At 41.1% G+C, this 13,790-nt stretch overlaps 1 protein-coding gene across 1 annotated transcript in view; it reads left to right on the top strand.

Annotated features, from left to right (window-relative positions):
• Window positions 1-13,790, top strand: part of Orc1 (origin recognition complex subunit 1) — a 699,813-nt gene that overhangs the window by 537,968 nt on the left and 148,055 nt on the right. Inside the window, exon 11 of the mRNA XM_090372377.1 lies at window positions 12,000-12,119. Coding sequence (XP_090228503.1) covers window positions 12,000-12,119 — 120 coding nt within the window. The remainder of the gene's footprint in view (window positions 1-11,999; window positions 12,120-13,790) is intronic.

The following is a 13,790-nucleotide window of genomic DNA, read 5'->3' as shown; positions in this document are numbered from 1 at the left end:
TCGTCCTTTTGGTATTCGTCTCCAAGAGCTACTCAAAGAACTTAATATCAAGGTAGACAAAGTTGCTCAAACACCGAAGCAACCCCTTCCACCCTGGCATGCTCATGTTCCGGCATGTGACTTGTCCCTTAGAAATTGGGGAAAGTCGGACACTCCATCGTTTGTCTACCTGCAGCTTTATTCAGCACACCGAGCTGAATATTCTGACTTCGCGCCAGTTTACACAGACGGCTCGAAGTCGGAATCATATGTGGGATCTGCTGCTGTCTTTACAGACAGCACTACATCGGAGCAGATTCCCTCTGAATGCAGCATATTTACTGCAGAGCTGCACGCAATAGAGTTAGCCTTGGATCACATTAGTGATCCAAGGCTAACTCTATTGATTTCCTAATTCATTTCACAAATATACGTGGTCTCAATTCTAATCTCAACGATGTCCATTTCCACTTGCAGTCTGCCAAACCCCATGTACTTTTTCTGACAGAATCTCAGTTATCGGTTGATTCAACTACTGCTCATCTCAGATGCCCAAATTATTCGCTGTATGATTCCTTTCGCCTCAAAGGTGGTACTTGTGCATATGTCCGTTCTGATATTCCCTGTCAGAGACTTGGCAATTTGGAATCTCCTCTCTTTGATCTTCTCTGGCTTAAAATCTCTCTACCTCATTTTGTCAAATTCATCTGTTGTCTCTACCGTTCTCCCAACTCCACTAATCACTTGGAGCTCTTTGACTTCCTCTCGTTGCAACTTGACTTTCTCCAGTCCAACTTTCCTAACAGTGAGGTAATTTTCCTTGGTGATTTTAATGTTCACAACTCCAGCTGGCTTCCGTTTTCTAGTCACACCGACCCAGCAGGTCGAGATGCTGAGGCTTTTGCAATTACTAATGACCTAGCACAGATTGTTCATTTACCTACAAGAATACCGGACAATCCGAATCATACAGCCAATACGCTTGATCTTTTTCTCACAAACAACCCTTCTAAGTACACGGTCGAAGTGAGAGGTCCTTTAGGCACTTCAGATCACAACTTGGTGATTGTCTCTTCTCCAATGGAACCTTTATCTCACGGCTATTCCCAACCTCGTGTTGTTTGGCATTACAAGAATGCAAAATGGGATGACCTGCGAGACTTCTTTTCCTTGGTCGGATTACTGTTTCAAAACTCCTGATGTCAACGTTTGCTCAGATCGTGTCAGTGAAATTATTCTTGCAGGAATGGAATCCTTTATCCCACACTCCACTTTAAAATCTCGTCCTTTATCTAAACCTTGGTTTTCCAATAAATGTGCTAAGGCTGTTCAAGAGAAGAATGTTGCATATCGTAATTGGCTTGTTTCTAATTCTTCAGTTTCATTTTCTGCCTACACCAAAGCTCGCAACAATTGTAAAGCAGTTATTAATCAGTCCAAACTAGAGTTTGAACAGGCTAAGAGTAGAAAACTTGCTTCTTGCCCTAATGGTAGCCGAGCATTCTGGTCTCTTGCCAAAGCTATTGGCCGCAACTTTTGCCCATCTCTGCTTCCACCTCTGTCCAAACCAGATGGTTCTGCTGTCACTTCAGCCAAGGATAAAGCTGACCTGTTAGCATCCCATTTTTCTTCCAGCTCATGTATTAATGATCTTGGTAAAACACCTCCCACCATTCCCAACACGGTCCATTCAATGCCTCCTGTGGTCTTCCGTCAAAAGGATATCAGAAGGATTTTGATGAATCTTGATGCTAAGAAAGCTCCAGGTCCTGATGGAATTTCTCCACTTGTTCTCAAAATCTGTGCTCCTGAACTTACTCCTATTCTTTGCCGCCTTTTTTCACTTTCTTATTCCAAAGGTGTTTTTCCTTCTGCTTGGAAATTTGCTCATATCCAGCCAGTTCCTAAAAAGGGTGACAAATCCCTCCCATCCAATTATCGTCCCATTGCAATTACTTCTACTCTTTCTAAAGTAATGGAGAAATCAATTAACCGCCAACTCTTAAACTACCTAGAAACCTTCCGTCTGATCAACAATCGCCAGTATGGATTCCGTCAGTGTCGATCCACTGGTGATATTCTGGCTTATGTTACCCATTTATGGACTACTTCAATGGAAAGATTCGGTGAAACACAAGTAGTTGCTCTTGACATCTCAAAGGCTTTCGATCGTGTTTGGCATAAAGGTCTTCTAAACAAGCTTCCATCTTATGGTTTACCAACTGTTTTTAGTAATTGGTTATCCAGTTTTCTCTCTCATCGCTCACTGAGGGTGATGGTAGATGGCTCTCTGTCTTCTAACTTCTCCACTAATGCCGGTGTCCCCCAAGGTTCAGTTCTTTCCCCCACTCTTTTCCTCTTGTATATCAATGACCTTCTTCCATTGACTGGAAATCCTATCCATAGTTTTGCCGATGATAGAACATTGCATTCAACTTTCCATTTTGAGAAACCTTGCCCTGCTCAATCAGCTTCAACTTCTCGAAAATCTGCTACCAATTCCTTAAATGCCGATCTTCAGGTAATTCTCCAGTGGGGCAAAGACAACTTAGGTGATTTCAACCCTTCTAAAACTCAGTCTTGTCTTATATCTCGCAAAAAGGATTCTTCTGCTCCTATGCTTATCTTTAGTGACACTCCAATTTCTAGGCAAAAGGATATATCTCTTTTGGGGATTACCCTGACTTCTAATCTCTCTTGGCACAAGCACATTACAAATATTGCTTCCTCTGCATCTAAAAAACTTGGTTTTCTCTTTCGCTCTCGGCGTTACTTTTCTTCCAAACAGCTGCTCACTCTGTATAAATCGCAAATCCGCCCTGCCATGGAATATTGTTCCCACATTTGGGGTGGTGCCCCCAAAACCTCTCTCAGGCTTCTTGATTCCATTCAGAAGAGGGCAGTTAGGTTAATTAATGATTCATCTCTAACAGAGTCTCTCCACTCGCTTTCTCATAGACGTACTGTTTCTGCTGCATGCCTCTTCTACAGATATTTCCATGGGCACTGTTCTTCTGAATTGGCTTCTATAATTCCCGCTCTCTCTTTCAAAACAGTCCGAACACGTGCCGCCACCAGCCAACATCCATTTACTGTCCAACTTCAAACCCACAGAACCAACTTTTCATCTTCCTCATTTATTCATTCAACTGCCGTTTTCTGGAACAACCTTCCTTCATACGTATTTCCTGAAAATTACAATCTACAGAAGTTCAAGTCCAATGTCAACAAATATCTTCTTTCGTCTTCTCAACCTCCACGGTACTAAGTACTATAGGTTCTAATACCTCTCGTGTTTGGGGTTCTCATAAAAAAAAAAAAAAAAAAAAAAAAGTGAATGCCAACACCAACGGTTCATTTTATATTCTGACTCTCTCAGCGTGTTACAGGCTTTAATAACCGTGAAATATAATTCTCATCCAGTTCTGTCTAGCATTCAGCAGAAGATTCACTTCCTCCGTGAACGTGAATATGACATCCGCTTCTGCTGGATTCCTAGCCACATTAGCATTAGCATTAGCATTAGTAGAGGCATTTGATGCAAGAAAGCAAGCTTATGCAGCATCAGCCAAAAAAAAAAAAAAAAAAAACTATCAACTTCCACGACAAGGGATGGAAGTCTGTTCCACCCACCAACCACCCGCTGGCTAAAGGCAAATTTCCGCACATCTATCCTACATCTGTCTTTCCTCAATTTGAATTTATGCCCTCTCAGGTGATTTTTCTGAGCTAGAGGAAGAATCCCATCAGCATTGAGCATGCTCAAACCATTCAAGGCTTTGTACACCTCTATCAGATCACCCCGCTGGTGCCTAGTTTCCAGACACTGTAATTTGCAAAACTTAAGCCTTTCTTCGTAAGAGAACCCCTTTGTCCCATTCACCAATCTAGTTGCCCTTCTCTGTACTCGTTCCAGCAGCTCTACATCCTTCCTGAAATGAGGCCTCCAGGCCTGTATACAGTACTCTAGGTGTGGCCTGACCATTGCCTTATACAAGGGAATAATCACCTCCTTATCCCTGCTAGAAAAATTCCTATATATCATTGACAATACACCATGAGCTACTCTTGCAGCTCGTCTGCACTGCTCAGAGAACTTCATATCTGCCTGCACCACCACCCCCAGGTCCCTTTCATTCTCTACCACTGTCAGTGTAGTACCACAGAGTTGATACGTTGCTCTGGGGTTGCTGTTTCCCATATGTAGTACTTTACATTTGTCAATGTTAAACTTCATTTGCCACCTCGAAGCCCATCTGCTCAACCTTTCCAAATCCTGTTGCAGCAGCATAGTGTCAGTAGTGTCCTTGACAACCCTGCCAACCTTCGTATCGTCTGCAAACTTGGACATTAAGCCTGATATACCATCATCAATATCATTTATAAATACAGAAAACAATAAAGGCCCCAATACTGAACCCTGAGGGACTCCACTAATAACATTAGTCCACGATGAGCAGTGTCCATTGATTACCACTCTCTGTCTTCTCCCCCTCAACCACCCCTTTATCCATGGCAGCAACTTGCCTCCAATGCCACACTGCTCCAATTTGTGCAGCAGTCTTCCATGTGCAACAGTATCAAAAGCCTTTCTAAGATCCAAGTATATAATATCAAAGTTATTCCCTGCATCCAGTTCTTTTGTGACTGCATCATAGTATCCAATCAAATTGGTCAGGCAAGACTTCCCCTTAACAAAACCATGCTGTGTCCTAGCTATAACTGAAGTCTTGTCTAGATGATCCTGCAGTGCTTCTTTCACCAGTGCCTCCATTAATTTTCCGGGAACAGAAGTTAAACTCACAGGTCTATAATTACTTGTATCAGCCTTTGATCCCCCTTTGTGAATTGGGGTCACATTTGCACATCTCCAGTCAATGGGTACCTCCCCTGAGTCCAAGGAAGCTCTCATAATTATGGCTAAGGGTTTGCTTACCTCCTTTGCTGCCTCCTTTAATATAACTGGATAGATCCCATCCACCCCAGGTGCCTTTCTTGTGTTTATCTTCAACAATTTCTCCTCCACTTTGCTCTCAGTTATTACAAGATTCTCTAGCTTACTGCTAGAGTTGAATACACCTCTGGCATTCCCCTCGCTGAATAACTCCTCATGTGTGAATGTCGATGCAAAATATTCATTTAGTTTGTTAGCTACCCGAGCAGGGTCATCAACAGTTGACCCATCGATCTCAAGTGGACCAATCTGATTCATCCCCTTCCTTCTAGAGTTTACATAAGTAAAGAACTCTTTGCTGTTTTTCTTCGCATCCCTTGCCAAGGATCTCTCGTAATCTGCCTTCGCCTGCCTAACCTCCTTTGTAACTTGGTTACAGATCAACTTGTATCTATCATAGGCGTCCGTGTCACGTGTTAATTTGTATGTATCCCATGCATTTTCTTCTCTGCCATATGCCTCATTAGTTCATCTGACAACCATTTAGGCCTAAACCTTGAACAATATTTCTTAGTTGGTATGTAAAGCCTAGTAGCTTCCACGATAAGTTCTTTGAATGCTTCCCATTTTGAATTTGCTGTTGGCAATATCATCAGTTGATCCCACTGTATAGAATTTAAATACTGTCTCAGTCCATTGTAGTCGCCTTTACGAAAGCAATACCCCTTCCCTTTACCCCTAATGGTAGTTACCTCTTTGAGTAACTCCCACTTCAGCACACTGTGATCACTGCCACCAAGTGGTTCATTTATCTGCAGATTCTTAATGCATGAAGAATCACTACTGATAATCAAATCAAGAGTATTACTCCCTCTAGTTGCCTCCCGAACATGCTGATGTAGAAAACAATCATCCAATAAATCCACAAAAGCCTTGCTACTGTGTGAGTGACCAGCCCCCAAATTCCAGTCAATATCTGGGAAATTAAAATCCCCCATTATAAGACTCTCTGATTTACTGGCCCACTCTATTTCTCCAAACAGTTTCTTATTATACTCATCAGAGTCATTAGGCCTATAGCACACTCCTACTCTCAATTTTGATCTCCCAATGCTTATGTCACACCAAACTGACTCGACACTGCACTGTCCAGCGATGTCGACTGGCTTCACTTCCTTGGATTTTATGTGTTTTTTAACTAATAGCATAACCCCTCCTCCCTTCCTATCCTGTCTATCCTTTCTGTAGACATTGTACTCCCCAAATTCCAGTTCTGCATTTCTTATATCTGTGTGACACCACGTCTCTGAAATCCCCACAATATCTGCCTTTGATGTTTTGAGCAATACCTCAAATTCATCAAATTTATTTACTAAACTCCTAGCATTGGTGTACACACAAGTATACATGCACCTGTTCTTTTTCTTAGCTACCCTAACACAACCCATGTGTTTACTTGTACCCCAATGATTCCCAGCAGTCTCTGAAATATCCTGCATCTTATTTTCCAGGCTGCGGCTCATTCCAATAGAAGCAGTGCAAGAATCACTTTCACCTCTGCCAGTGGCTACTGTTAATCTATTAGTCCTTGTATCCCCCCAATCTAGCAGTTTTCCGACCCACCTAACATTGCCTCGATAGCATCAGCAAACATTCTTGCACCCTTTCTATTTAAGTGTATCCCATCCCTGTAGAAGCAGTCTCTCCTGTTAACAAGTACAGACCAGGCTGAAAAAAATTCTACCCCTTGAGCCCTGCACAATCTTTCCAGGGCCGAATTGATTGACAGGGCTCTCATCATATACTCCCTCCTATCGTGTCTGGGCAGAATTGCAGACACTTTCAATTTCAACCCTAATTCACGGCTTTTTTTCATCAGTGACCTGTACTTGTCAAGTAATTCCGCCGGTCTCCTACTCTTAATGTCATTAGTGCCAACGTGTACAACTATATCACCTTTTGTGCCCTTAAAAGATGATATCCGCTCTACAACGTCATCAACTTTTGCCCCTGGCAGACATTGGGATTAAGGGAAATGATTTGGCTGACGCCGCAGCCAAATCAGCAATTCCCAATAATAACCGTTGCCTGTCAGTCCCCTATACAGACTACAGGCAAACAATACAGCAAAAGATACATTCCCAATGGCAGGATTTGTGGAATAGACAGACTGGGAATAAACTATATTGTATAAAGCCTGTAATTGAACCGTGGCAGTCTAGTCTGCGCAGGAATCGTAAGGAGGAAGTTGTTCTTGCCCGGACCCGCATAGGACATAGTCATTTGACTCATTCGTTTTTGCTGAGGGCTGATGACCCTCCTATGTGTGTGTCCTGTGGTACAACTTTAACTATCAGACACCTTTTAATTGACTGTCCAGATTTTAGCAATATCCGTTTTACCGCTTTTAACCATCTGACTGAGCCGTATACACTCAGTCAGATTTTATCTGACAATGACAATGTGTCTGCTGTTTTTAGCTATTTTAAATTAATAAAAGTTTTTAATTGTATTTAATTTATGCTTTTGTTACATTATTATATATTTGGACATGGTGGCCTTACTAATTAGGTCACCGAGAATTTAAACTTTTTAAATATTACGTAGTCTTGGCGCATTATGGCCACAGCTGCCAATGCGCCATAAAAAACCAAACCAAACCAAACCAATCATAGAAGAAAAATGTAGCAGGTGACACAGAAGCCTATGGCAGTTATAAGCTAGTCTGTAATCAAGTCACAAAGCAAGTTAGGCAAGTGAAAGCTGATTACGAGAAATCCTTGGCAAAGAATGCAAAGAAAAATGACAAATACTTCTTTACTTATGTAAACTCTTGAAGGAATGGGATGAATCAGATTAGTCCACTTCACGTTGGTGGTTCGACTGTTGATGATCCTGCTCAGATAGCTCACAAACCGAATGAGTATTTTGCATCTACATTCACACATGAGGAATTCTATAAGGAAGGGGGAGGACAAAAATTTACTAAACTTTAACAGGGAGCTAAATGATTTTGAAATAAGGGAGAGCAAAGTAGAGGAGAAATTGTTGAAGTTAAACATAAAAAAAGGCACCTGGGGCAGATCCAGTTATATTGAAGGATGCAGAGAGGGAAGTAAGCAAACCCTTGGCCATAATTATGAGAGCATCCCTAGATTCAGAGGAGTTCCCCATGAACTGGAGATGTGCAGATGTATCCCCAATTCACAAAGGGGGTTCAAAGGGTGACGCAATTAATTATAGACCTGTTAGTTTAACTTCTGTTCTAGAGAAATAATGGAGCCACTGGTTAAAGAAGTGATCCAGGATTACCTAGACATGACTGCAGTAATAGTTCAGACACAGCATTGGTTTGTTAAGGGTAAGTCTTGTCCTACCAATTTGATTGGATACTACAATGTGATCACAAAGGAACTAGATGCAAAAAATAATTTTGATATCATATTTTTGGAATTCAATAAAGCATTTGATACTGTTGCTCATGGAAGACTGCCATACAAATTGGAGCAGTATGGCATTAAGGACAAGTTGCTGCAATGGAGAAAGGGATGGTTGAGTGGGAGTCGGCAGAGAGTGATAATAAATGGACACTACTCTACGTGGACTAATGTTATTAATAGAGTCCCCCGCGTTTGGTGCTGGGCCCATTGTTGTTTTGTGTATTTATTAATGATAATGATGAAGATATATTAGGCTTAATGTCCAAGTTTGGCAGGGTTGTTAATGATAGTAAAGATAGTATGCTACTGCAACAGAATCTAGAAAAATTATGTAGATGGGCTGAGAAGTGGCAACTGAAGTTTAATATTGACAAATGTAAAGTACTGCATATGGGTAGCAGTAACCCAAGAGAAACGTATCGACTGTGTGGTACCGCACTCTAGGAGGTGGAGAAGGAAAAAGACCTGGGGGTAATTGGGCAGTCAATATGAAGTTCTCTGAGCAGGCAGAACGGCTGCCAGAATAGGTCATGGAGTTTTGTCAATAATATATAGCAATTTTGCTAGCAGAGACAAGGAGGTGATTATTCCTTTGTATAAGGCAATGATCAGGCCGCACCTTGAGTACTGTGTACAGGTCTGAAGGCCGATTTTAAGAAGGATGTAGAATTGCTAGAACGAGTACAGAGAAGGGCAACAAGATTGGTGAGAGGAACAAAGGGGTTCTCTTACCAGGAGAGGTATAAAGGTACAAAGGGGTTCTCTTACCAGGAGAGGTGATCTGATTGAGGTGTACAAGGCCTTGAATGATTTGAGCAGGCTCAATGCTGATGGGATACTTCCTCTTGCTGCGATTAACAACTTGAGGGGGCATAGATTCAAATTGAGGAAAGATAGTTGTTCGAGGGGTTTCCAAAAAAGTATGGTAACACATCTGTTTTTTCTTAATAATGGTGGAAGGGAATGAGATGAAACGTGGTGGACAGAGAGTCCCATTAATAATTTCAAAAAGATCGCCAGTGTAGTGTTACAGTACTGTCTCCTCACAGCAGATTCCAGTTGCAAAATGGCAGCTACCGTGCGAGTTTGGTCCCAAACAGGTGTTTGTAAAGTTATTCGCTTTTTACAGGCAAAAGAGTCTTCACCTAGTGACATTCACCATGAACTAGTTGCTGTGTATGGGGAAAAGGTGATGACAAAGAAGCAGGTGTGTTTTTGTTGCAATGAATTTAAAGCAGGCCGTGTTGACATTGAAGGTCTACATAGGGCGGGCAAGCCTGATGTCATGGCCACAGTGTTCTGGGATCGCCAAGGCGTTCTGTTGGTGGATTTCTTGCTGAAGGGAGGAAATCAGTGCACAGCTTTACCGTGCAAAATTGGAAAAACTGAAGGCCAACATTCGACGTAAACGACCAGGACTACTGACAAGCGGCATGATTTTGTTACACTACAATGCAACTCCACATGCTGCCCACATCAGCCGTGAGTGGTTGTGCTGTAATCATTGAGAAACTCTGTCACATCCCCCCTATAGCCCAGGCTCAGCGCCTTCAGATTTCCATTTGTTCAGCCCTCTGAAAAAAACACCTTTCAGGAAAGCATTTCGCCACAGATGAGGAAGTTCATCAGGAGGTGGGATGTTGGTTACTGTGTGTGGGCACAGACTTCTCCAGCACTGGTATTGATAAACTGATCCATCGTTGGGACAAATGCATCAATAAAACTGGAGACTTTGTGGAGAAGTAGTGCATGTTCACTTATTTCTTGGTGTGTAATTTCAACTTCTTATTATTCAACATCATCGAGAGAAAAAGTGTTACCTTACTTTTCGGAAACCCCTCATAGAATAGATGTGCGGAGCTTTGCCTTTAGCCAGCGGGTAGTTGATTGCTGGAACAGATTTCCATCTGTTGTGGAAATTGATAGCTTAAATAAATTTAAGGCTTAACTAGACAAACATTTGAAATGACTGGACTGGTGAAATGGGAAAGATTTTTTTTTTTTTGGCTGATGCTCTATAAGCTTGCTTTCTTGCATCATATGCCTCGCCTAATGTATTTGCTAACTTTCATAAAAAAGAGCCAGAACTGAGGTGAAACCATCAGTGACACTGCTTTTCCTCATTCTCCATTCACTGGACAGCAGTCGATTGGGAAAATGTCACTGTTCTTCGTTCTGGAGAACCTTTTAGTCAAAGCTTCAAGTACAAAACATACACTGAAAAAATCTTTAAACCCTCATCGGTATGGAAGATATCTATCACCATAACTCCCACACACACATACGCACAAAACTCTAAACTTTTCACATGGTGTCATATCAGAGTGGGAGGGAATGACAGATGTCAAGGAATATCCACAAAAAAGGATGGGAATCTCGTTCCCACTCGAGTTCTCATCCTTACATTTAATACCTCCATGGCCTCCAAGTTCTATCAAGGTCAGCTGCTTAAATTGCCCAGTGAGGATTTACATTCCAAACCCACCAAGGTGCTTTGGATGTTTAAACTATGGCCACTCACAAATAGCTTGTTGTGGTAACCCTGTCTGTCAGAGGCAGGCCATCCCAAGGGTGCAAGGGATGCACTGCACTTGGTCACCAAAGTTCAGGGGGCACCTGAAAACCAGAAACTTACATACACATATGAAAAAAATTTTAAAGGGGTCTGCCAAATTGCGATTGGCACCCAGGCACCACATATCCTAGGAATGCCTCTACTGTCTTTGCTCAGTGTGTTGCCAAAGACCACAAGAGCAAGGAATTTTCAGCTTCCAAGTCGATTTGTGTAAATTATTCAGGAGATCACCCTGCATAATCTGGAGCATGCCTGTGGTGGAAGGATGAGAAAGAAATCTAAAGACTAAAAATAGAGCTCAACATCTTCTATGGAAAGGTCAAAAAATGCATCCAACCAGTAAACAGTGCCAAGCCTTCATATTCCCAGAAAGTTTCAGGGAAGAGCACCATGGCTAGTCCACCAGGGGAGTATGTTGCTTCCATTGTATGCTATTTATTGAGTTAACAAAAACCATAGTTGGATGCCACTTCTATATCCATACATCCTAGTGCTCCACCACTTTCAAAACATGGTGCTAAACCTGCAGTACAAGAAACAATGGATGTAGAAGTTAAGGAATTACAGGACGTATCTGTCTTTATGAAAGAAAAGAATGGATACATGCCAATTCCCATTCTTTCCAAATAGAGTTAAATCCAGGACTGAAAAAACAAAGCTTTCAGCCCTTCAAAAGCCACCATATAGATCCAGCAAATCTATATAATGGCCGCATTCAAATTCCTAAAATGGAATTGTCGTGGATTCTGTTGAAGTAGTGACGACATCAAGGCTCTCCTGCATAAATTGCTTTTGTTTACAGGAGACGTATTTAAAGGCAAAATGATATCATTTGCCTTTAAATCTGCAGTCATAATTCACTTTAATTCAAGCTACACTGTAACAAGTTTTATAAAACCTTTTCATAAAATAATACACTGCTGAATAGTATATTCCATACAGAATCACTGGCATTCAAAACCATTGTTTGTTCTTGATGACCCTGATCATCTCTATTATAATTGAAACATTGAGGAAAGAGAATAAATTTCACATCATGAAAAAAGCATTCAGATGATTTATTTCACTTTTGAATTTTTGTTTATAAATATAAATATATTTTTATTTCTAGGGTTTGACCCGCATGACATTTCATCCATATACCTATAAACAGCTGCAGGAAATAGTGCTATCTAGAATACAGAATTTGCAAGCATTTGATCCTGATGCAGTACAGTTGGTAGCCAGAAAGGTTTGCATTTTTTATCTTTTAAGACTTTGTAATCATACAGGGTAATTCTAAATTATTGTCGGGGTTGCCATGGCCTGTAATTTTCAAACTGGAAACATCAAAATAAAACTGCTTACGGAATATGAAAGTGTAACTCATAAAGTGTTATTACCTATAGAATCAGTACTGCATAATTCTATACAACTTCAACATGCACACCTTTTGTAGCACGTAAGATGCCCAAGCTATATTCAATTTCCCTCCAAGTGTTCTCCAGCATTTGCAGTGTAATTGTTTCGATCGCAGCAACAATTCTGAACTTCGGTTCATCGAGGGAAGTCACAGGGGTCTTGTACACAATGTCCTTCACGTATCCCCACAGGAAGAAATCATGTGGTGTAAGATTGGGTGAGCGTGGAGGCCATGAAATCGCTCCACCACGCTCAACCCAACACCCAGTAAAATGCATGTCAAGAAATTCTTGGACAATAAGAGCCCAATGTGGTGGTGCACCATCTTGCTGGAACACCACATTTGGCTGATGATTTTCCAACTGGGGTAACAGATACAGCTGTAGCATGTCCAGATAGGTCACCACTATCACTGTTTTTTTTTGCAAAGGAAAAAGGGCCCCAAAACTTTTGAACATGACAAAGCACACCAGACATTGACCTTTGAACTATCTCTTTCGAATTCTCGAATGCTGTGAGGTTTTTCTGATCCCCATATTCTGCAGTTATGACGATCTACCCTCCCTGATACATAAAATGTTGCTTCATCACTAAATCTCCCTCTCCAAAAGTAATTTTCTTCATCTTTGACGTTCGACAATGTCTTGGGCAAATTGGAAACGGCGGGGTTTATTGTTTGGATTTAAAGCCTGCACATCTGCAGTTTGTAGGCATAGAGGTGAAGGCAGTTATGAACAACCCTCCAAATAGTCGTTTGTAGTATACCTAACTGCAAAGAAGCTCATCTAGTTGATTTTTGTGGGCTTCAAGAAAACGCTTCATGGATTCGATCAACATCTTCCTGCTCCTTTTTGGTGCAGAACACTACCAGTCTCTTGAAATTGCTTTAACCAACGTTGGATAGCATTATCTGAAGGTGGTGAATCTTTTCAATGCTGAGTTCTATAATGACGTTGTGTTGTGATAACGGACTTTATTTCGAAAAACCAAAGTATGCACATTGCCTTCTTTTGAACAGTCGCCATTTTGAAGTAATGCCATCAATATCTCCCAGACATCAATGTGGTGAGGACAGCATTGCCAAATAAAACTTTTTGCGTTACACTTTCATATTGCATAAGCAGTTTTATTTTATTGTTTCTGGTTTGAAAATTATAGGCCATGGAAACCCGGTAATTTAGAATCACCCTGTGCATACATACATACATACTGCATGAAATAAAGTAACACATGATAGATTATTTTGAATTGTTGAAATCCATAGTTACCTCAAACAAGTAAGAGAGAGAGAGAGTGTTAGTCTTGGTGATTGAGGTCTGCAATTCTTAAGGAACATGCATTATCTAAGGGTGAGTGATAATTTTTATATCCTTGGATTATGCAGTTTTAGCCATTCTGATGCTAAGTTCATTTCATATGAATGTGTTGTTTGTAACCCCATCTCCTGCTCCAAAACTTAAACCTTTGAAATTAATATTGAATTGTGTATGCATATTTTCTG

The sequence above is a fragment of the Mastigoproctus giganteus genome, chromosome 4 (assembly GCF_048544385.1).
Source record: "Mastigoproctus giganteus isolate SK-2022 chromosome 4, ASM4854438v1, whole genome shotgun sequence".
Taxonomy (NCBI): domain Eukaryota; kingdom Metazoa; phylum Arthropoda; class Arachnida; order Uropygi; family Thelyphonidae; genus Mastigoproctus; species Mastigoproctus giganteus.
This window is presented reverse-complemented; position numbering and strand designations above follow the sequence as displayed.